The sequence below is a fragment of the Bos taurus genome, chromosome 8 (assembly GCF_002263795.3).
Source record: "Bos taurus isolate L1 Dominette 01449 registration number 42190680 breed Hereford chromosome 8, ARS-UCD2.0, whole genome shotgun sequence".
In the NCBI taxonomy this organism is placed as follows: Eukaryota; Metazoa; Chordata; class Mammalia; order Artiodactyla; family Bovidae; genus Bos; species Bos taurus.
Window position 1 is genome coordinate 43,480,538 of NC_037335.1, and position 25,526 is coordinate 43,506,063.

General features: G+C 38.7%; 1 protein-coding gene across 1 annotated transcript in view; it reads right to left on the reverse strand.

The window, feature by feature from the left end:
* Positions 1-2,998: 2,998 nt before the first annotated feature.
* The window catches only part of DMRT2 (doublesex and mab-3 related transcription factor 2), a 30,303-nt gene continuing 7,775 nt past the window's right edge, over positions 2,999-25,526 (reverse strand). The window contains exons 4-5 of the mRNA XM_059889060.1: positions 9,330-9,390; positions 2,999-3,139 (exon numbers count right to left, since the gene is read on the reverse strand). Coding sequence (XP_059745043.1) covers positions 3,124-3,139; positions 9,330-9,390 — 77 coding nt within the window. The 3' untranslated portion in view covers positions 2,999-3,123. The remainder of the gene's footprint in view (positions 3,140-9,329; positions 9,391-25,526) is intronic.

The following is a 25,526-nucleotide window of genomic DNA, read 5'->3' on the forward strand; positions in this document are numbered from 1 at the left end:
CAGTAACAAATCAATAAGCTCTTGGAAAAATTCTACTTCCTGGTAATCTCTGAATTATGGAGTTACAGGTGACTACTGTTTTATTCTCTGTACACTTTTTGTTTTCAAGTGTTGCATTCCATATGTATAGTATAACCAGAGCAGAACAGAGGACTTAAAAGACATAAAAGAAAAATGACTGGGATAAACACTGAGGTGTTTTTAATTCAAATATTTCTTCCTTCACTTTAGCAAAGGAAGTATGAGTCCAAAATGACACTTGTACTTTCTTGCCAAAACTGCTCTCATCTGACATTCAAAGTGGGAAACTAAAATCTGAACACAGTGCACATTACCTGCCACCTGCCTACCTTTATAAATTGCCTACTGCTTTCACATACATCTTGTTTATCACAACAATCCTTTCAAGAGTCTGAAGCCCCAAGTTTCTTCTACTAGTAAGTTTCATATTGTTAAATTTTAGTGTCAAATGATATTCCAACAATTTTCTCCATCATAACTAAGAAGCTTTGCTGTTCGTGGTTTCCCAGCCCCTAGGACAGACTCACAGTCTAAACCCTTGTTAAACCAAGAATACTTTCCAGACAAACAGCACAGGCATCACCCAGGAAGTATTTGCAGTGTAGAATCCTGGGGTCACTTCAAACCTCATTGGTCAGAATCTACATTTTAGCAAAAATCCTCCTGGTCGCATTAAATTTGACCACCACTGACTTGGACCAGGGAGTTGATAGTCATCTAAAGGCTAGCGTTAATATCTTATGTATTCATATTTCCCAATCCGTAGCACCATCTGGTATTTTCTCAATGTATCAGGTTTTTTTCTTGTTGTGATAACAAATTATCAGGAGTTTAGTGGACATAAGCAAAAAAAATACATAAATGTATGTGTGTATATATATATATATATATAAGCTTACAGTTTTGAAGGTCATCCAAAATGGGTTTCACTAGACCAACATCAAGGTGTTGTCACGGCAACATGCCTTCTGGAGGCTGTAAAAAGGCAATCCATTCCCCTTGCTTTTGGGCTTCTAGAGGCTACCTGCCTTCCACGGCTTATGGCCCTCCTCTCAGACTTCAAAGCTAGCAGCTCTTCAGATCCTTCTTTCTCCTCCCCCTTCACTTACAAGGACGCTTGTGATTACACTGAGCCACCTGGATGCTCTCCCCATCTCAAGCTCATTAACAATTATACCAGCAAAATACAAAGTAGTCGATTCACAAATTCTAGGGATCACAAGGACAATTTTTTTTTGAGGAGGTAGGGATTATTTTTTTCTATGACACTTGATAAATGTTTGCTGAACAAATGCTGATGAGATGTGGAAAAAAGGGAACCCTCATATATTGTTGTTGGGAATGTAAATTGGTGCAAACACTTTGGAAAATAGGATGGAGGTTTCTCAAAAAAACACAACAAAAATAATGTTGTGTTGGCTACCCTGCATTAAAAATAAATTTTAAAAAAGAGCAAAAAAAGTCCCACTAAATATAGAACTACCATATGACCCAGAAATTCCACTCTGCATATGTATCTGAAAAAAACGAAAATACTAATTCAAAAAGACACAAGTACCCCAATGTTTATGGCAGCATTATTTAAAATTGCCAAGATATGAAAGCAATCTAAATATCCATCAATAAATGAATGGATAAAGAAGATGAAAGGATATAATGGAACATTACTCAGCCATAAAAAAAGAGTAAAATTTTGCCATTTGCAGGAACATGGATGGACTTAGCATTATGCTAAGTGAAAAAAAGTCACACAGATAAATACTTCTTTTGTATTATATCAGTTATATGCAGAATCTAAAAAATAAAATAATGAATATAACAAAAAGAAGAAGACTCACAGATACAGAGAACAAACTAGTGGTTCCCAGTGGGGAGAGGGAAGGGCAAAATAGGGGCAGAGGATCAAGAGGTATAAATTCTTAGATACAAAATAAGCTACAAGGATATACTGCATGACACAGAAAATACAGCCAATATTTTATAATAACCATAAATGGAATATAACCTTTCAAAATTGTGAATCAGTATATTGTACAGCTGTAACATATAATGTTATACATCAACTATATTTCTATCCGAATTAATTTTTAAATAAATTTTTAGAAAAATTTTAACAAATGTTTGCTGAATTGGACTCAAATTGGCTGAACTGATCTATGGTGGCTCACATCTCCCCAGACTCCTACTTTCTTGGGAATATCCTCTCCTTTCTAGTCACTCTGGTGCTTCCTGCAAGCCAGCCTACCTCCCTGCCCCCGTTTCTACTTTCCTGTCCCTGACCTGGCCCCCTTATTTCATCTTCAGTGAGACTACCAGTATCAGCATTCACTTCCTCCCACTCTCCTTTCACCTGCCCAACCTTGTCCATTAGCCACTGCCTTCTTTTTCTGCCTTCTTTCCACTGTCTTCCCCAGAACATCTACTCCTGAGGTTACTTTCCTGGCAGGAGCCTGATGGCCCAGCTACCAGGCTTTCCTCTTTCAAATCTCCCTGAATATTCACAATGTTACCATCCTGGGAAGATATCATTTCTGTATTTATTCTCCAGTCAAGCTCACAAAGAAAACTCAAAGTAAGAAACCACAAATAAATATATGATTTCATGTTTACAAAGCACATTTCCAAGGAGATTCTCAAAAGTGCATAAGGTGGACTTCATTATTGCCTCTACACCATGGCGAGTAGATTTGGAAGCTAAGAAAAGCATTAACTTCTGGATGAGAACACAGACTGAAAAACTTTTGTACACAATGACAGCCAAAGTTTACTTTCAGAGTTCACCTCTTAAGTGCGGTTTTTCCCATGAATCAGTCCATCAGATTAGCTTGATCACCACAGAGTTCCCAGGGGCAATGGGACATAGGAAAATGTTAGGATTTGGGGAATTTGGAAAGCATACCACATTGTGGGAGAGACCAAAGCAGGATGACAGAAACTTAGTGAACTGGTAGGATTCAGAGAGATACAAATGGAAAAAGAGTAGCTATTCTCATACCTACAAAATAGGGCTGATAAGATCTCCCAAGGTGACTTGGAGAAATAGCTGAGCCAACATGAGTGAAAAGTACTCTCCAGCTTCAATTTGTCATAGATGTTAAAGTACTAATGATGACAATAACTGTAAAAAAAAAAAAAAAAAAGAAGTACATTAAGTTATACAAGAAAAAAAAGAGAACTCAGACTAACAGCTTTGCCCACGGTGGCCTAACCATCTTAGCCTAAAATCACTAGGGGCAGGAAAAATTACGAAGCTGGGACAGACACATTCCACCTTACTGACAAAATTCCAATTTAGTTTTAGATAGTTATGTACTCAACTGAAACATTCCTCAGCCACACTGAAGCTATGAATGGCCAAGGGAAGTTCTGGACATTGAGGCATAAACAGAAACCAGACAAAAATGTCTGAGAAAGTTTTGTTTTCCTGTCATAAACATTGACCTTTCCTCTTTGTCTGCTTCCATGAATACGTGTATGGAGAGCAGGTGTAATGGCTGGAACTGCAGCAGCTATATTGTATGCATGACAGAGGGCAAAAATTGACAGACCTCAATACTGAAATCCTTGAGCCACTGAATCAAAACAAATAACTTTCTATCTCTAGAGTTCTTTTTGCATGAGAAAAAAAGTAAGCCCTTAATTGTTTAAGTAGCTATTATGCCCATTCTTTGAATTTTCTCATCCTTGCACCCAAACAATTCTTTACTGATACAGAAGCCTCAAGTAGGCACTAGAACTGGTCCTGGGAAAACTTGTGCCTTTGATAAAATGAGGTTTTGACACTTTCCCAGCTTCACTCCCAAAGTCCATCTCTTTCATGATATCCCCTACTCTCTCCTCATTGGCCCACTTCTCAGAAAGCTCAAATCATTGAGATTTAGTGCAGTCCTGAAAAGTATCACTCTATTAGATTCCACCACCTAACTTATGAGACCTCTCTGTCCTGATGTGATTAAATTAATCTCTAGCATTTCACAGTGTTTAATAATTGTGGGAAATTATTTTATTTTATTTACATTATCTCACTCCTAAAACAAATCCTTAGAGCCATGATTTTCAAAGTGTGGTCCCTGGCCTGAGCAACATCAGCACCACTGTAAGAAATGCAAATTCCTCAGAAACCTTGAGGATTTGTGCAGCAATCTGTGCTTTATCAAGCCATCCAGGGGATTCAGATGTGTGCTAAAGCTTGAGGGCCATTGCTATAGAGTATTATGCACATTTTTCATATAAAGAAATTGAGGCTTTTGTGAATTATATTGATTTATCAAAGACCTCATAATAATGGGTTGGAAAAAGGCCTTCTGGCTCTTATCTCAGGGTTAGATTAAATACTACAAGTAATTTTCCATCCATATACATGCCATTCTAAAGGGAGCTGTCATTTTGAGAAAAAAAGAAAACCTTATAAACTCACTCACTCTAGAGTACTGATAACCTGATAATATTTGCTTTTCCTTCTCAAGGGAGTTTGCATTTAAAAGAAATCCAACTCAAATCACAATGAGATATATGCAATAGGATGACTGCTAGTAAAATAAAATGAAGTAACAAGTGTTACAGAGGATGTGGAGAAATTGGAAGCTTTCTGTACTGCTGATGGGAATGTAAATTAGTGCATCCACTACAGAAAAAGTATGATGGCTCCTCAAAAAATTAAAAATAGAATTACTATATGATCCAACAATTCCACTTCTAGGTATATATCCAGAAGAACTGCAAACAGGGACTTGAACATAAATGTGTACAGCAATGTTCACACCAGCATTGCTCACAAAAGCCAAAAGGCGGACAAAACCCAAATGTCCATCAACAGGTGGATGACAAAATGTGGCATATATGTAGTAGAGTAATATTCAGTCTTGAAAGCCAAGAATATTTGACACATGCCCCATGGATGAAACTTGAAGACATTATGCTAGGTGAAACAAGTCAGTCACAAAAGTATAAATATAGTATCCACGTATATGTGGTACGTAGAGTAGTCAAATTCACAGAGACAGAAACTAGAATGGTGATTGCCAAAGCCTGGAAAGGAGTGCCAAAGGGGTGGGAAGAGGGAAGAAGGAAGTTACTGTTTAATAAATGCAGAATTTCAGTTTTTCAAGATGAAAAGAATTCTGTGGATGGAAGGTGATGAGAGTAGCACAGCAATACGAACGTACTTAACGCCATAAGCTGTATGCTTAAAATGATTATCTTATAAATTTTATAGTATACATTATATGTATATCATCACAATTTTACATGTATTCACTACAAATTTTAAATTCATTTTAAAGAAAAAAATAGAAGTATTATGCAACTTACAGAATTTCTGTTCACTTCTAAGCAAAGCATTGGCGATAACACAATCTGGGTGACTTGCTTAGCACCACACAAAACACATCCCCAACATGACTCTGAGCTCCATGCAGAATCCTGGAGCACAGCAGAGACTAAACAAAAGTCAGTGGTTTTTCACTCCCCTCGGGTGCAGGGTGTCACTGAGGGTTGATTTCTTAAAGATTATTATTATAAATACATCAAATTGGGAAACAGAGTCTTGGCAAGGCTTAGGCTTGCCATCCACCATTCTGAGCAAAGGAAAACAATAAAAACCTCTATTCACTAACAAACGCCTCCTTTCCTTTTAATAATGGTACTGAATTTACAAGCAAGAGAAGGCAGATAACCAACAAGGAGCTTTCTGCTTCTAGAAAGTCCATCTCGGGGACAAATGTGTAATTTATGAGTGTCCGTCATCCATTCTGTGGGAAAACACAGATGGTATGGGTCAAATCTGTCAGTACTTTCAACAAAGGGCTTTACTAGTTCTTACTCAATATTTTTTTCATTCTGAAATAATTTCATAATTTCTGAAAATATGCAAAAATTGTACAGAGAACTTCCGTATTGCCTTTACTCAGCTTCACTAATTTATTACCATCATGCCACATTTGTTTTCTCATTCTTCTACCTGTACATATTTTATTATTTATTTCCTTTCTGAGCCATTAGAAAATGCTCCATTTCCCCTTAATATTTCAATATATAGTCCTTAAAAGCAAAGTGTTTATATGGTGCTACAATTGCTATCTAATTCAAGAAATTTAACACACGGTTTTATCTCATCTACAGTCAATAATCTAGTTTTATCAATTGTACCAAATGCCTTTTTTTTTAATAACATTCCTTTCTCCAGGATAGGATATAGTTAAGGATCACAAACAGTATTAAATTTTATATGTCATGTCCTTTTCATCTCTTTTAAACTGAAACAGTTCTCAGTCCTTCAGGACAGGTCAGCTATTATATAGAATACTATTTTATAAAATATTCCTCAGTTTGGGTTTGGTTCATGTTTCCTTATGATCAGATTTGGTTATATACCATGATGCTGCACCCTTGAAGTATCAAATCTAGAGCCATACAAGCCCATTTTTGATGAAAATGATTTTTATTGCTAACTTAAGGTGTTGTCCAATTTTTCCACTGTATATTTATTATTTTCCTTCCTTGCACTAAAGGAAAAAAAAAACCTCTGGACAGACATTTCAAGACCATGCAAACATTCTGCTTCACGTGGGAATTTAGCATCCATTGATGATTCAAGCCTAAAACAATCTCTGCAGTGATGGCTGCAAAATAGTGATTTTCCCAACTACACCACTCCCTCCGGGTTTATCATGTGTACAAAAGGAAGAATCTTTTTTTCTATCTCAATTTATATATTTGTTAGTACAGACTCATGGATTCTCACTTTATTCAATGGATTACAACTAATTACTGTTCTTGTTTCTTTTGATGCTCAAATTTTTCCAGATTTGACCATCAGGAGCCCCTTTAGCTGGTTCTTGTACCCTTTTGACAGGTCCCTATCATTTTTTATGAGAACTTCTTTTACTTTCTGGCATAACAACGCATTCCAAGATCACCTTGTACCTTCATGGTATCCTGAAACTGGTAATTTCTCAACGGAGCTCTAGTTCATTTTTCTTTTCCCCAAATTTATAGCATATTGAGATGGAATTGTTTTGTTTTGCTTTTGATGACTGACTGGGTTTCATCTTTATATCTCTTTCATATTATCAATAGAGATTTTTTAAGGAATACAATAACAGTGTGTGGGAAAGACATGAGCTTTGGAAAGAGATCTGAGTCTGAACACTAGCTCTATTACTTGCTAAGGCTCTGATGCTAGGAAAGATTGAAGGCAAAAGGAGAAGAGGGCGGCAGATGACCAGATGGTTAGATAGCATCACCAACTGAATGGATGTGAGTTTGAGCAAACTCCAGGAGTTAGTGAAGCAAAGAAAAGCCTGGTGTGCTTGAGTCCATGGGGTCGCAGAGTCGGACGTGACTTAGTGACTGAACAACAACAAAAGAGAATCTGTGAAATTTTCCCTTTTACTCCTTTTCCCCCATTTCCTGGTTCCTCTCCTCAAGGCAATCAGCATTCACAACATTCCAAGAAAACAAGAAATTATTTAACTTCTTTAAGCCTTTGTTTCTTCTACCTTAAAATGTGAGAATAATTCCACCTCACATGGTTATTATGAGGCTTAAAGAGACATAACAGCTTTAAAGTTGCAAACTAAGATCCTGACACACAGTAAATACCCAATAAATTTACTTTTAATCACTATATTATACAATTTTAATGAGATTTTTTTTTCCTCTCACAATCCCTTCAACTGCTTCCTACGAAGCCCTAAAGAGCCATAGATTTAACTGCCCCTGGTACTATTCATTATCTCCAAAGAGTCTGCCCATAATCTCCAATTCTTACTTTATCCTCTCAGCATTCTTTGACATAGGACAGATGCTTAATGATGTGATGTGGGAAGGAAGGAAGAAAAATCATGTGATTACCTAAGAACATGCAAACAAAGCATTCAATAAAGATCAGTGATCCAAGAGAACTATTTCCCTGAGTTTAAATAAACTATATGCCACAAACCTATATTAAATATCACATATAATAGAGAAACATTTCACTTATTCCACTAATAATGAATACCAAACAAGAATGCCCCATATCACTTCTTCATTTAACAAGAGAAACTGACAAATGCTATAAGGCAAAAAAGAAAAAAAAAAGACTTAAAAAGTATAAGGATTAGACAAAGAAGATAAAACTTACTGTGCTAAGGTAATAGCATTATCCACAGAGAAAACTCAAGAGTTTCAATAAAGTATTAATATTAGAACTTCTAGAGTTTAGCAAGAGTGTTATAAGATAAATCTACAAAAGCAGTAATATCCCTCTATGCTAGCAATGATGAACTAGAAAGAAGATGCCATTTACAATAACAAAAGTTACAACGTATCTAGGAACTAACAATAGATGACCTTTATAAAATAAACACTAAAAATATTCTATTAAAGTACATAAAGGAAAATCTGAATAAATAGAGAAATACTGGAATGATGTCAATGCTTCTCAAATTAATCTATATACTCAAGGCAATCTCATCAAATTTCCAAGGGGATTTTTTAAAGAATTCCATAAACTCATTCTAAAATGCATATGGGAAAGTGAAATTCCACAAACAGCTTAGGCGATTTTGAAACAGACAGTCAAGGAGGAGACACTCACCCCACCAGATACTGAGACATATTACAAAGCTGTGCAGACAGCATGGCACTGAACCAGGAATAGGCAAACAGACCAATGGAAAAGAACAGAGTTTTTAGAAGCAGCACCACACATACACGGGAACTAATGTGAGATAAAGCTGGTACCACAAAACAAGAAGAAAAGGATGAATCATTTATAGTAATAAATTCTGATGGGAAAGTAGGTCACCAAGATGAGGCAAAATAAGGCTGGACCTTATACGAGACTAGTGAAAAAGGGTGTACTTCAGATGGATTAAAGGCACAAATGTGAGACGTGACTTTATGAAGAAAATACAGATGAGATATGAGGGAACAAAAAATGTAAAGAAAATGTACAATAGTACATTTTTTATATAGGGTTAGCGGAAGACTTCTGGAATAAGACACTAAAAACATAAATGCTAACATTAAAAAACTGATGATTTGATTTTGTCAAAATAAAGTTCCTCGGGAACAACAAAAATAAAAACAATAAAATGTGTTTCTTGAAGAATAAAAAAGATGAAAGAGAAATAGGTGGTGTAACCTAATGATTCCCCTATGCTCCTGGCCCCTGGAATCCTATTTTGTCATCATTGCTGGCTAGTTTGTTACAAATTAGAAAAACAGGAATTTTGCAAGTTAGAAAAACAGGAATTTCGCAAGGCTGACTTCTTGTACAAATAGCAATGCTAGAATTTTTCAGGTAGAGAGGACAAAGCTACCTTGATGATGTCCCCCAACTGAGACGAGACTGATCATGGGAGGTGATGAGCCACTGCCCACCTGCAAAGGAAAAAAAAGGATTATCAGTTTCCACTGTCATATGGAAATGGATCATCAACAATCAACTTCCCAGGGGAGTTTGGGGGAGAATTGGTACCTTTGGCTGAGTCCTTTTGCTGTTCACTAGAAATTCACAACATTGTTTGTTAATCAGCTATACCTCAATACAAAACAAAAAGTTTAAAAAAAATAATAAAGAACACCATAGACAAATTAAGAGATGAGAATTTAGGGGGAAATACTTTTAACACAAAACCAGCAAGAACTTTGCACCAAATAATATCCAAACAACTCCTGAAAACCCATAAGGAAAAAGTGGGAATTCCAATTTTAAAATGAGCAAAGTATTACAAAGGTAATTCTCAGAAACAGAAGCCCGAGTAACTAAAAAGAATATTAAGAGATGCTCAGATTCTTTAGTAAACAAAGAAATTTAAGTGAAAATAAGACTATTACCACTGAAGAAAATTAAAAATAGCTAATTCTAGAGAAGGCAGGATATAGCAAAATAGAAACTTTGGGATACCTTTGGGGAAACTGTAAACTGGTACAGTCTTTCTAGAAAACCATGTATCCTCTATGATTCCAAAATCTCCTTCTGGTTCTATTAAGCCAGAGAAATTCTTGCACAGCTTCATGGGGGATCTATATGAGGTCATTGGTGGTGGTAGGGTTTGTGGTACTGGGACTTGCAAATAGCCTCCGTGTCCATCAGTAGGGGAATAATAAAATTCAGTAGATGCAATGGTGGTTGCCAGGGGCTGAAGGGAAAGGAGAATGTGGAGTTCGTGTTTAACAGTTAACTTTTGGTTTGGTAAAATGAACAAGTTCTGCAGAAAGACAGTAGTGATGGTTGTAGAATCATGTGAATGTACCTAATGCCAAAGAACTGTACACTTGAAAATAATTAAATGGTAAATTTTATGTGATGTATATTTTACCAGAATTTTTAAAATATTTTTTAAATACAGTGGATGCTCACTATGCAATACCTTGCAGTAGTTAAAAATACTGAGCTAACTAGCTACAGCCATATGATATTAAATACAAGATTGAATCACAATTAAAAACATAAATATGTTCCAAACAACACTCTATATTTTAGTAACACACACACATCTTTAAAGACTCATTATCAACATATTAGCTGGAAATATATTGGAGAGGGAACTTGAAGCGGAGGTTGGGGAATTAGGGGAAAAAAATGATAAAATAAGAGGGAATTACATGGACCAATAATGAATGACAGTAAAGTATTATGAACTGAAAAGTTTGCACCTTAAAAAGAAATTACATCATACACATGAAAACCCTTTGAAATGATATTAAGTCTTACAGTTTATAGTTCATTATTTCCTTCATTGACGAGGAACAAAATGAACCAAAATAGATTTGACTTCTAATTTTTTGTATCTTCAGTGAATTCTTAAAAATGGTGATCCACACATTGAATAAGCATCACACATTGGAAGTTCACCTATATTTTATGAGCTTGTAAATGTCTCCAGTGATCTCTCATTACCACAAATTTCTTTTTTTCTCTTTTTTATATTCTATTCCATACTGAGCCAGATTAAGAGGTAGGTCAGGAAGGAGTTGCCTGGGGTGCTAGTATTTAAGAGGTGCTAAAAATATCACTAGAATTATAGCAAGATGGAAAAAATTATTTTTCCTAGCACTCATGTTACCGAGAGCACTTTGCAAGGTTAGAAAAGAACTGAGTTATAAATTGTGTGAGGTGGGACTGTGTGTGGCCCCTCTCCCAGGGAAACACACGAAAAATAATAAGAATTATTTAAACTCAGTGAAACAAGATCATAATGCGAAGTCTGCACAACTCCAGCAGATGTCATTTACATATGACCTGCAAGGCTGTCCATGGTGACCTTGTTTAAACTGCCACCATAAGAGGCTTGCTCAATCATTTAGGTGAACAAATAACCCTACTCAATCAGAATGCAAGGCTTTTGTTTTAAAAAGATAAGTATGTTTGGGGCTGGAGTTGAATTATTTGGGAAAAGAGAGAAGCAGAGCACCACTCATGCTTCTCCCATGCAGCCTGAATAACAATTGGACACATATTTACAGAGCATCAAGGTACCAAGTATGAGACTGCCTGGGAAGCCACCTGCTCCTATCTAGCTCTGCTCCCCAACAAAGAAGGACAGATTCAACAGAAGCTCCTCTAGTTTGGAACACTGAAGCCCCATGTGCCAGACCTTCAGAGTCTAACTACCCTTCATCTGGCCATCCTTCCTTACATGGCAGGAAGAGGTAGGAGTAGTGGATGGCAGCTGGCCAACAGTGGTCAAGGGGTTCTCTGTGGATTGCATTCGCTTACTGAGCAAAACGCGCATAGCCATGCAGAAAACCAGGCCAAGAATCCCGGCCTGAGCCTACAAAAAGGGTGTTTTTGAGAAGAGGGATAGGCATCTTTATTTGATCCTAACTCGGGGAAAAATAGATGTGGGTCATTACTAATTCCTAAAGGCATTTGGGGACCATCAAGAGAACAGTTTGTTCACTAGTTTTGTTTGTTTGTGCATATTCTGTAGGATGTTTGGTAACCACAATCATTTAACCTTTCTTCTCAGTTTAACGCATCATAATCCTAGGTGTAAAGCAGACATCTAAAAAAGTATTTCCTAACAGCCTAAGAATGATTAGGGTTTCAACTGCACTGTCATACATCAGTTAGCAGTTTTCCTTCAAATATCCCATTTTTTTGTTCAGTACACATATTAGGCTGCTTAGTAATTTGTCTTATGTAATAAGAAGTTCACAATATTTTGTTCATTGACTCTTCAGAAAGACATAAAAGCTGAAACACAAAGCAAAAAAAATGATCTCTTCTGGTTAAAGTTTAGCATCCCTGAGTTTCATTTACCATCTGGACAAACTTTCACTGAACGCCAGGCACCATAACAGGCATTGAATACACCTCTGGGGGCCCTGCCCTGGTGGCACTTAGAGTCTGACAGTAGCATGGTTTAGCAGGAGCACCATGCTAAGGCTGAAATATGTGCCTTTTCCAGCCTATTATGCCCATCCTTTCCTGGGAAAAGCCACTGCCTCAAAATCAGGAAGTCTCTCAAAATGAGTAAATCGAACCAAATCGTTTCAAAGGTCCTTTCCAGCTTTTGAATTTAAAAAGTTGAATGAAGCCTTTCTTATATGTAATGAATTCTAATTTTAAAAAATACACTCTACACTAGAGCATAAGAAAATCATTTTACGCACACTACTGTTACTCATTAGCTCAGGAGGTAAAGAATCCACCTGCACTGTCAGAGCCACAGGAATGGCAGGATTGATCCCCGGGTCAGGAAGATCCACTGGAGGAGGAAATGGCTATCCATTCCAGCTTTCTTGCCTGGAAAATCCCATGGACAGAGTCTGATAGGTTTCAGTCCAAAAGGGTCACAAAGACGTGGACAGGACTGAGAGACCGAACACAGACGCACGCACTGTCATTCATCCTAAAAGTTCTCTGAGGCAAACACAGATAGGCCCAATTTTTGGGAGCAGAAACTAAATAACTTCCTCTGACTAGCAAGGGCTAGGTGGAACACAACCCAGGTCTTCCGGGACAGAACGCAAGACCTTGCACTCAGTGCCTTTTTAAACTGCCTCTGAGGTTTGTCCCTAGTTTTCAACAGTATCGTTTCCAGGCTCCGCTTGTGACCTACCAGCTGTCAAATGTCGGTGTTTCAGCTCTGTACAAGCCAACCACTTACTTTCTGTGAAATAAGCAGCCAGCCTCCAGAAGTGCATCCCTTTGTACCAAGCTCCAGCGAACCGCTGCTGCTGCCAAGTTGCTTCAGTTGTATCCGACTCTGTGCGACCCCATAGACAGCAGCCCACCAGGCTCCCCCGTCCCTGGGATTCTCCAGGCAAGAACACTGGAGTGGGTTGCCATTGGCTTCTCCAATGTATGAAAGTGAAAAGTGAAAGTGAAGTCGCTCAGTCGTGTCCAACTCTTAGGGACCCCATGGACTGCAGCGTACCAGGCTCCTCTGTCCATGGGATTTTCCAGGCAAGAGTACTGGAGTGGGGTGCCATTGCCTTCTCCCCAGCTAACTAGAGGAGCTATAATTTCAGGGATGTGCCCTGGTGACTGACAGCAGCGTGGCACATGCTCCTTGAGGCTCTCTCCACTGAGGGTTGAGAGGCGTTCGCATATTTTACGTGCTCTGCTTGAAATATACATGCTGAAGCACCAGTATGATACATCTGTTCCCTTGACTTTTTAACCAAAGAGTGCTAGTTTATTGCTGAGCTTAAGGATAAAAGAAGCAAGAAATGAAAGTTGGGTTGATTTTTTTTCAAGTTTCCTCCTCACTAAGTACAATCAGATGTTGGACTCTCAGACCCTGTTGCTGGGTGGATGTTCATTTCACTTTGCCTTGCAATTTATCAGCTTGTTTCTTGAGGTAACACTTTTCATCACAAAAGAAAACCCAGGACTCTATACAAATATTTTCAATTAAATGGATCGAACAGCCCTAATGTTGTGCCTGAAAAAAAAATCAAATCAAACAAAAACAATACCAAAACTGATTTATGAGGTTTTGTGGAAAAATAACTGTCCTTTCATCTCTGGAGACACAGTTTATCTTTGCCCTGGAGTACTCGCTGGAATTCTGGGCAAAGGGCACCTATTCAGAAGTAATCTATCCAAGACCTAAGGAGCTCCAACACGAACCAGAGATCAAACATGTTTTATGTTCTTTCTGGTCCAGGATTAAAACTGCAGACCTATTATATTTTAATGCACAAATAAAGAATCAAGCAGGGAAGTCTGCTGCCTCAGCAAACACCTTCATCCCAAAGAAAAAATTATTTGTGATATCAAAGCCAGTGAGTGTCTCCACTGAGTATTTCAAAGGTGGGGAGGTAGGATGAGCCTTTGCAAAGGAAGTTAGGGAAATGAATGTGTTAGTGGTTTGATATGTCTTTTTATGGGGAAAAGAAAATGCCAAAGTGATCATGTTCACCCCTGGCTCTAAGAAATGTGTGTTCCTTTAGGGTGTGTGGTGCAAGAAATTTCTCTACATCTTTATCCTATGGCCAAGAGGATCTTTTCCCCTGGGCCAGAGATTATTATGTGGTCTGCAGGTACATCATCCAGAGTTCCTCCAGATTTCTATACCTGGATTTCAGCATAGGAACATACCAAGTGTACAGGATTTTTTCAGGAAATGAAGAGATGCCTGAGCACCTAAAGAGACCTGGGACTAGCAAACTGTGGTTGGTACCAAATGGGGTCTACTTGACTCAGGAGTCTCTCTTCTGGTCTCTGGTAGCAATGCCTAGGCCCTATCTCTTCATCTTCCTGGCTAGGGTTGATTGGTCCAAGGTTGGTACTTTACCCAAGCCTGACCAATCAGAGTTCTTTCCCAGGACTTTTAAATGGAACAAAGGTAGGAATTCAGTATTCTCAGGGGTGAAAGCTATGAAATATGACGCTTGGGAGGGACTTGGTCTGCAATGAGAGTGAATGAAGGAAGAATACCGCAAGAAGAAGCAATGATAGATGTTAGACATGGGAGAATCCGGTACAGAGATAAATGTCCCAGTTCCAGTTGTTCCTGAAGGGAAGTCTGAACATTTCCTTGCTTCTTTTGAGATTTTATTTATAAATCCTTCTTCAATTATGTAAGAAACCCCTGTATTTCAAATATTCTCCATTTCTGTTTAAACTAAATGCTTAAGGGTTAGATTTCTGTCACTTGCAACACAAAGTATTCTAACACAACACCCAGTATACAATCCTGTCAGCAGGAGCTGGTGAGTGGATATTCTTCTCCCAGGCACATAATCAGTTTATGGAGTGCAGCGGTATTTCTGCAAACCCAAAATCTAGTCTACATCAAAAAACTTACTTTTTTTGATGCCCTAAATCTGCAGGATACACTATCAAAATTATTCAAGATACATTGAATTTTGAGAACAAGCATAAATGAATCATGAATATGCCTTTCAAATACCCCTGCCCCTACCTTCATTTCAGTGTCCTAGTTTATTCTGTATTATTTAGGGTTTAGGTCTCCTGCGAATAAAAGACCTAATGATTACAATAACAGTCTGGAAAGAGGAACATTCCTATCCTGTCCTGATTTGGCAACATCTAATAGCTCGCATTCTCATCCTCAGTAGGCTTCACCTTGAGTATAAGCCATTTTCAGTCATTACTTCATTATCAGAAAATTAGATACTGAAAAAAATTGAATTATTCTTTGCTCATAAGTATCCATGTTTTTATAGCAATGAATTATGAAAAAATTGCATCCTTTACTTTCTCAGAAAGAGTGTTGGATTCTGGTTAAGTGTTTCAAAATAGTATAGTCTAGGAAAATACAACTTGTTTAAAAATCAGCACTATGTCTAGCAGTGATCTGGGAACCTATTGGTTATGAACATCCACATTCTAAAAATCTTTCTTGATCACAAAGGTAGGCTGTAAGCTAAAAGGCTTTCCCACAAATAAAAAAGACAGGTTAGAACATAGAATATAGCTGCCAGGAAAATCCATTTTTGCAAAACTATGAACATCGATATAATAATTATCCAAAGTTAGCGTATACTTATTGAGTGCACACAATACAAGACCTAATTTAAATCTGTGTGACATCCCGGTGACATATATGTAAGTAATTCCACTTTATGGACAAGAACAGAAAGGCATAGAATATTCGTTATCTTGCACAAAATTATACAAAAAGTATGTACATCCAATAAGAGGTTTATGAAGCGTGTTCCCTTAGTTCCCCTAGCTGGATGGAAAAGCATGCCAATCCACGTTTCCTCAGTATCTATCTGATCCATGAGACCATAACTAATCACCACTGCCTGGTAGCAGGTGCACCAAAAGGCAAGCAGAGCTCTGGAGTTAGATTTACAAACTCCAACCCCATGAGTTTTCAGTGGGAAAGCTACAAGAGTTGTGAGTGATGAGGAACTGATTCATGAGATTATGGAAGTTGAAATTCTTCCCATCTGAAAGCTGGAGACCCAGGACAGCCAATGGCATAATTCAGTATGAGTCCAAATGCCTGAAAACCAGGAGAGCCAAGTGTAAACCTCAGTCCAAAGGCAGAAGATGAGATAAGATGTCTAAGTTCATGCAGTGAGGCTGGAAAAAGGGACTCATTCTTCCTTCCTCTGTCTTTCATTCTATTTGGGCCCTCGATGGACTGGACAATGCCCATCCCCAGTGGGGAGGGCAGTCTACTTTACAGAGTCCTCCAACTCAAATGCTGATCTCATTGGGAAGCACCCTCTCAAACACACCAAAAATTATGTTTAATCTTGGGCACATTGTGCCCCACCAAGATCACATGGTAAGATTAACCCTTTGTCAAACTGGCATCCACATGCATCTCTTTAAACCATACTTGATCTTTAAATAAAACAGTAATAAGGTCATAATTCTGCCTAACATGATATAACTATCTTGTGTAGGCTGAAATCACAGTAACCTCCACCTCAGAAGAAACAGGGGGTAAAGTCCTTAAGTCATGTTTACTCTTCATCATATCCCATAACTTATAGACTATGATGTAAAATAATAATAAATAATAAAATACTAAATAATAATATTTAAACATTGTGATATAAAATTAATACATTTTATGCTACGTGATAAGGGAATAAAAGAGGAAAGAAAAAAAGATACACACACACATACACACACATACTCACATACACACACATATTCAATGCAAAATAGGGAAGAAACATTCATGACACTACCTGTGAGCAGGGAGTGCTTTTCAACTTGCCAGAAAAAGGCAGATCCTGGCCGGAGGCAGCCAGCCACCATGGCTGTGGCCACATTACTATGTCATCTACTATTCACAATCCACTGTCATGGACACAGCCTTAGGATCCACTGTGATTCAGTGCTGCAAGGCAGGCCTTGCAGGAATCTAAACCTATAACATAAATGAGAAATACAGTGGTGTTTTCACTGTGAGTGAAGGTGGCTCGAATGATTTTGTCTTCCAAGTCTGATAAGGGAGCACATTCCAGGGGAAAGAGGGAAATGAAACTGGGCAACACATGCCATGGTTTAAAAGAAGAAGTGGGATGCTGACCAAGTTGGCTGACAGGTTTGGTTCTTACGAACAAGACGTCACTTAGCGGTGTCATTCTGAGAGAGCCTACAGACTGGGCTGTCATGAAGCTGTGATGCCCTCACCACACCTGCAGGCAACTTTGACCCACACTTCCTAACGACCCATCTTCCCAGCCACCCTCACCTCCGCCAATACAACACAATGTGCCTTTCCCTCAAGATTCAACAGAGTCATTTGTTTTACGGGAAGTATGTGTGTGCGCACTTAGTCGCTCAGTCGTGTCCAGCTCTTTGTGACCCCTGAACTGTAGCCCACCAGGCTCATCTGTCCATGAGGATTCTCCAGACAAGAATACTGGAGTGGGTAGCCATGCCCTCCTCCAGAGGATCTTCCCAACCCAGGGATCGAACTCAGGTCTCCCATGTTGCAGGAGGATTCTTTACCGTCTGAGCCACCAGAGAAGTACTTCACATTTAATCAAAATCTAATCACTTTACGCCACTTTGCATCCTTTGTCCCCACTTTCCTGAAACTGTTACCTCTAAGAAGAAGAGAGAAAGCTGGGTGCAGTGCCAAAGGGTATGGATTTTAGAGCCTGAGAGAACCAAAAACCTTGAACAGATTCTTTACTTAAGCTCACTCTCCTCATTTGTGTCTGTATCTCTTGTTATGACTTTTAAATGAAAGGCTTGTTATAACTTTTAAATTAAAGGTACCATGTCACAAGTAGTAGGTATTAGCTAACTCACTGGCCAGTGTGCTCACACACGTCTGTGCACACACCTATACTCATCCACAGCTTGGTGACAAGGAAAGCTCACCAGAATCAAAATTAAGGGATCTGCAACCTTGAACAGTTCACACTCCTGTAAGCCAGTGTCCTCCTCTACACAGTGAAAGTTTGCACAGTCCTCTCTCTCTGTATACAAAGGGAATGGATGGGGAGATTGGTTCTGAGAACCCCAACAGATACCAAAATTTGTGAAGCTCAAATCCTGTAGATATAATGGTGCAGTACAATGAATACAGTCACCCCTCAGTACTGAGGGTTCTGCATTCACTAATTCAACTGAATGGCAGCTCATTGGTTGAAACTGTGAATGTGAAATCCACGGATATAGAGAGTGGACTATACTGTGTGTTAGTCGCTCAGTGGTGTCCAACTCTTTGCAACCCCAGGGACTGTAGCCAGCTAGGCTCCTCTGTCCATGGAATTCTCCAGGCAAGAATACTGCAGTGGGTAGCCATGCCCTTCTCCAGGGGATCTTCCTGACCCAGGGATTGAACCTGGGTCTCCTGCATTGCAGGCGGACTCTTTACCATCTGAGAAGGTCATCTCTGAGAATCTAGTTCAAGACACAGAGTCTACATTAAGTCAACATTAAAGCAGCTCAACATGAATTGGCATGGAATGTGTCCCAGGATACAGTACTAAAGGCAAAGTGCAGAACTCTGCACATGTCATCTCCCATTCATGCATCTGTGTTCACAGATTATCTCTGGAAAGATATGTAATGAATGAGCAATAGCAGTTGATTCTGAAGAGGGGATTCAGGAGCTTACTTTACACTGTACATCCTTTGTAGTCTTGCACCATGTACATTCTTCACCTATTTTTTTAATAGTTTAAAATCTAGAAAAGAAGTCCATATTATGAGTGGGTACAAAATGGCTCACTTTTATTATAGCATTTATTATATTTTATTACAGCATTTATTTTATTATACACATGCTATAATAAAATGTTTATTATGTTATAAAATTAAATGACATAGTCTACAGTTCTGTAGAATCTTGAGGCTAAATTTTTCCATCTTAATAAGTAGTCTTTAAAACCATGTAATTCTTGTAGCTGTTTGAAGTTACAGACTCCTGGTGAAGAGAAATACCTTCTAGGGAATATCACGGGTCAAAGGTAGGGAGAGCAACTTGATTTGGATCAAGCCCTTTATACACATTAAACTACTTAATCCTCTGAACAATTCTGATGTTATTGTCTCCACTGCGCAGAAGGGAAAAAGGAAGTTCAGAAAAGTGAGATGACTGGCCAAGGATGAGCTAGATTTTAAATTGCTTTAACCTAACTCCAAGCCTGTATGCATTCTAGTTTGCCATGCTGCCTCCTGGAAGCAATCTAAGGGAACAGGTTCATATTAAGAATATGGTCATTTAAGTGAGTGGAGAAAGGAAGAGAAATGCCATATAAAAAGTAGACTAGAGCTGACTTAGTGACTATGAGCCATGTCTGTTTCCTGTTGGAGGCTTTTCAGCATCAGGGTAAGCTTCTTAAACACATCCTCTGGTTCATGCTTCAGATGTCCCCCTGGACAACTTAGTTTTATTCCACATAAAGTGGGTTTTAAAGAGTCTCTTTCCAGAGGATTAACACTACAGATGGAGCCCAGGATGAATAGACCAGCCAGAGCCACCACAGCTCAGGGGTTCTGTTGAATCTTCTTGTCACGTGACAAGCATGTGGTCCACCAGGATTCAAATTCTGCCTTTCAACAGCCAAGTCTTTCAGGCCCATTTCATCAACCCTTGTTTTACAGATGGAAACAAAATCTGAGAAGTAAAAGGACAGAAAGAGGAAGCATGAATTGGAACTCACATCTCCCACCTCTCTGTCCTCATACACCAAGATATGGGCATGAAAAGGAGCTTCGTTTCATTTCTGTGAGGTTGCATAAGATGCAGGTTAAGAGTACACTCTCTGAAATTCCAGTGACCTGGGATTCTTCCCGACACAGTCACGTCCCCAGTGTGTGATCCTGGGCAGGCTACTTCACTTCTCTAAGCCTGTGTTCTTACATGTAAAGTGAGGATAACAATTATATCTACTTCACAAGTTAAACTTTGTGTGAATTAAATGAAATAATGCATGAAAAGTTTCAGACAAAAAAATGAAGAACATAAGTTAGCTCTTTATCATTGTCATCTGACTTAGAGTTGGATTTTTGTAAAGAACAAAACAAAACAAAGAGCCCACTAAGCATATGTATGCTTCTCTCCAGTAGGCTCTGAGCCCTTAGGGTGCAGGGACCATGTCTTATTCGTATTTTTAACTAATTTGTAAGGGGATATAGTATATTAATATTCCAAGAGCCCCCTATAGCCAGTGAGAGGTTTCCTAATGGAGAACACCATGGCTTATACCACAGGACTCCCCATGGAGACCAAATCCAAGTACCTTACCTGTAAGGCTTGGATGAAAGAAGACAACAGGAATTAGCTGAACTCATCGGATCCTACTCTTGGTACGGAGGAAGGAGTTACAGTATGATGGAACAATAGCAGAGAAAGAAGCCAAAAGATGCACGTAGAGACAATAGTAAAGAAGGGAAGGAAAATTAGAGAAAAGAGAGTGGGAACAGAGGAAAAGCAGGCACACCCAGCAGATGCTTCATCAGAATGGAGGAACCCTCCCCACTTTACCAAAAGGGATTACATTCAGCTGTTTGTAACCATGAGCCAGTGACAACGCATGCACATGGTATCTCCCATAAAAAATGAACAGAGGAAAGCAATTGAGGGCTGCTATAGCAGATCCTCTAAAGAATCAGGCATCTAGACTTTTTTGATTTCTCTGCTTCAGCCTCCTTTGAACATGGCTGCCAACCTAAATGTCATCACGTGCTACAGGATTCTTCCAAATTCCAGGAATAAAGAATGCAAAACAGAAAAACTCCAAATGTGCTGCTCCTTGTGGTTCCAGTCTCTGTTAGATACCCTCAAGTCTACCCATGGCTGTCCACCTGTGTCACAAGAGTCACGTGCATGCGTGCTAAGCCTCTCAGTCACGTCCAACTCTTCTGACCCATGGACTGTAGCCCGCCAGGCTCCTCTTTCCATGGGATTCTCCAGGCAAGAATACTGGAGTGGGTTGCCACACCTAGATGCAAATCAGGCTGGAAATGCAGACTTTTAGCTGGGCTTGTCACCAGTCCAAATAAATCGAGGGCTCTGTCACTAAAGGAGAGGAGAGTAGACATTGAAGAGGCAACTAGCACTTTCAGTTACTTTCCCTAGGTCACGCAGTAATTGCCAAGGGAACAACAAGGAAGCAAGGTTGCCAGACCTGGACTGAACCACCTTTTAGTGTTCTGACCATGTCCCAGTCTTTGGGAGACCTGCTAAGTGCCAAGATTTCCATCCTTCTTATGTCCTTCTCTTTAAAATAAAATCTTACTTAAAAAAAAAAAAAAAAGTAGTCTTCTGGGTTCTTTTTTCTACTTAAAAGAACCTAAATAATATAGGCCCACTTATCAGCATGTATCTGGCATACAAAAAGTTCTCAGTCGATGTTCATTAAACTGAATTCCATGAACAACCACATACTCTAAACATGTTCAGATATAACAAGGTAGAAAACAACATAACTAAGGATGGTAGAGTATGATAAAAGCTTGATACAACCATTAAAATAAATATAAGTGGGTGCCACAAACCAAAGTGTACAAACTGCAGAATCCAGCCATATCAAAAACTAACAGCCCTAGGGCTTATTAAGAAATAAGCCTAAGCTTACAGACCTAGAATAGGAAGAAAAAAGTTAATCCAAAAATAAATAAAATCAGGATGGCCAGTAGAATTTTAGTCCCAATTGAAAATCCAGCCTCAAAATGAAGTGATGTCTTTATGATTCTACAGGGAATTGCAGACTCTCCTTTTCTTACTTCATCCTGACCTTCAGCCATTTCTTTGCTCTTTAGCACTGCTGAGACTTTCCAGAAGACATTCCAGAAAGTTTCTTAATACAAGTTAATGCAAGTCTTTCAGTCTACAATCAGAATTAAACTTTTAAATGAAGATGATGTGATAACACACTCACTTAAAGTCACATTAAAAGGTACATGACTGACACTGGAGCCTCTCTGGGCAAAGCAGAGCTAACTTGGTGAGGAATGGAGATGGTTCACTCGCTAGGAGACAAAACCATGTGGGACGGGTGTACACTTGAGAAAACAGAGTTCTTGACGCTGGAAAGTGAAATCAGGAAGTGGGGACTAGGGGAAGAGATAGCTACACACCCATGTTCACAGCAGCATTGAAGCAACCCAAGTGTTCATCAACAGATCAAAGGATAAAGAAAATGTGGCATACACATGCAACGGAATACTACTTACTGTCTTACAAAGGAAGGAAATTCTGACATATGCTACAACATGCATAAAACTTGAAGACAATATTCTAAGTGAAATAAACCAGTCACAAAGGGACAAATACATTATGTCTCCACTTATATGAGGTACCTAGAATAGTCAAATTCACTGGTGGCTCAGTGTTTAAGACTCTGCCTGCCAATGCAGGAGACACTGGTGTAATTCCTGGTCTGGGAAGATCCCACATGCTGAAGGGCAACTAAACAAGTGTGCCACAACTACTGAGCCTGTGCTCTAGAGTCCAGCAACTACTGAGCCCACACATCACAACTGAAGCCCGAGCACTAGAAAGCCCGTGCTCCGCAACAGAAGTCACCACAATGAGAGGCCCACACACCCCAACTAAACAGGAGCCCCTGCTCACCACAACTAGCCCCACGCAAAAGCAAGGAAGACTCAGCACAGCCATAAATAAATAAATAAAAGGAGAACGGTGTTTGTCAAGGGCTGTGGGGAGCAAGGAGTTATTATTGTTTAGTGGGTAAAAGGGTTTCAGTTTTGCGAGAAGAGGAGTTCTGGAGAGGGATGGCGGTTATGGTTGTACATAATGTGAATATTCTTAAATACCACTGACTGTGTACTTAAAAATGGTTAAGACAGTGATTTTTACGCTATGTGTATTTTATCACAATTGCAAATACATATTACTTTTTAACCAAATTGAAAGAATATCTAGGCATTAAAAAAAAGGGAAAACAGAAGCAACTTGTTTGCTTCATGACTTTGCCTAGGTCTTCTACTTCTGCCACCAAGGGGTCAAAAAGAAAGGGAACTTTCGTAACTGACATGGCAAAATTGAGGGAACAGTACAGAGATCTCCCATGTCCCCCCTTCCCCAACACATGTATAACCTCCCCCTTATCAATATCCCCACTAGCGTGGAACGTTTAACTAATGAATCTTCACTGTCACATCATAATCACCCAAAGTCCATAGTTTACATTAATATTCACTCTTGATGTCAGATATTCTATGGGTTTGGAGGGAAATTTTTTTAATAATTCATAGTTACAGAAAAACCTAAATGAACTTTTTGGCTAACCCAATATTAAATTATTCATAATGACTCTATTGCATTAGAACCTAACATGCACAGAAGAGTGTGTTAAATGTGTATTAAAATAATAGAAATGTAAACATTTGCTATTCAAAGTGTGGTCTAAAGACAGCAACACAGGCAGGCCCTGGGAGGAATGTTAGAAATGCAGAAGCTCAGGCCCATTCCAGACCTACAGAATCAGAATGTGCATTTATCAAGATTCCCAGGTCATGCATTAAAGCTTGAGAACCATTGTTGTAAAGGATTCAGAACTGCTTGATCCATTGAGATGGAAGGAAAATAGGTTATTAAAGTGCATTATTGTACTGTTGAGTCAAATTGAGGGAAAGGTCCATGTTTTGCTATTCCTTAAGTTCTTAAAAATGATTAAAGCCAAATCCATTTATTGTTTTGAACATAAAAAATACTTAAACTGAAATTTTTATTCAATTTGTTGAAGACAGTATTCTCTGAAGACTGTATATAGCCAAATACTAGCTTTTACAGAAGAGAAAAGATTAAAAGAAGCAAAGTGCCAAGCACAAAGCTCTCACTGAGTGGCTGATGGTAGATATGAAATTCCAAGAACTCATCATTACAGCAGAATTAATGCATGGTAGAGTAATATATTCACCAAGGAAAGTACTGACCCTCATAAATGTTCAAAACAGTGAAATTTTGGACACTGGTAATGTGAGGAAAACTACTAATATTCACAGCCAACTGGATTCACTTAATGAGATTAAAATGATATACAGAGAGGTCAGCAAATATATGCTCAAATGTCCAATGAACACAAAAGTATAAAAAATTTGACAAATATATATATATATATATATATATATATATATATATATATATTCCCAATCCTAAAATGTGGTAAGAAAAAGACAAAAATCCACGTGTGGATTAAGAAAGCCATCTCAATGGGATTTTTTATGTGGTTTTTCTAATGTGATTTCCCCCATTACCTCTGCAGCAGTTAGTTTCAATGCTAAGTTTACACTCAATGTGTGTGTGCATCAGTCTTAATCATGTCCTATTCTTTGCAACCCTTTGGACTGTAGTTGGCCAGGCTCCTTTGTTCATGGGATTTTTCAAGCAAAATTACTGGAGTGGGTTGCCATTGCTTCCTCCAGGGGATCTTCCCCACCCAGCAATCGATTCTACATCTCCTGTGTCTCCTGCATTGCAGGCAGATTCTTTACCTGCTGAGCCATCGGGGAAGCCCTTATACTTAATATGAAGAATAAATTCCTAATAGGAGGAAAACAATTAGTAACTGTAAAGATAAAACAAAGATGACTGGGGTTGGGGGCAGAGGGGCAACTGCAGTGCAAGATTCTGTCTCTGACACCAGGACTTCATGACTAGAAAACACTCTGCACTTAATGAGAATCTTCAACAGTTATTGGGATCTCCACCTGCTTTCATTTTCTTTTTTTCTGGCGTACTTCCATTCACTCTGGCTTTTGCAACAGTAAAAATAAGAAAATCTGACTCAACTAAACCAAGTGTTATTTTACAAGTACAAACTGAAAATCAATCTACAGTCTGGCTTGTTTTTGCAACTGCTGTTGATTTTAAGCAACAATCCAGAGAACCCCTTGAGCCTTATATGAGCTCATCAGTAGCAAGAAAATCATTCTTAAATAATTTTTAATGTTTTTCAGAGTGAAAAATTCTTCAAACTACTGAATGTCTTGGCACATTCCATATGCCCACCTAGCGTTCCTGTTACCCAATGAGAGCAGAGTTGAAAGTAAAAACCTCACTCCATGGCAAAATAAAAGGTGGATTTGGCTCTTGATTATTTGAAATGACCATAACATCCTAGTACTTGATTCCAGGTCC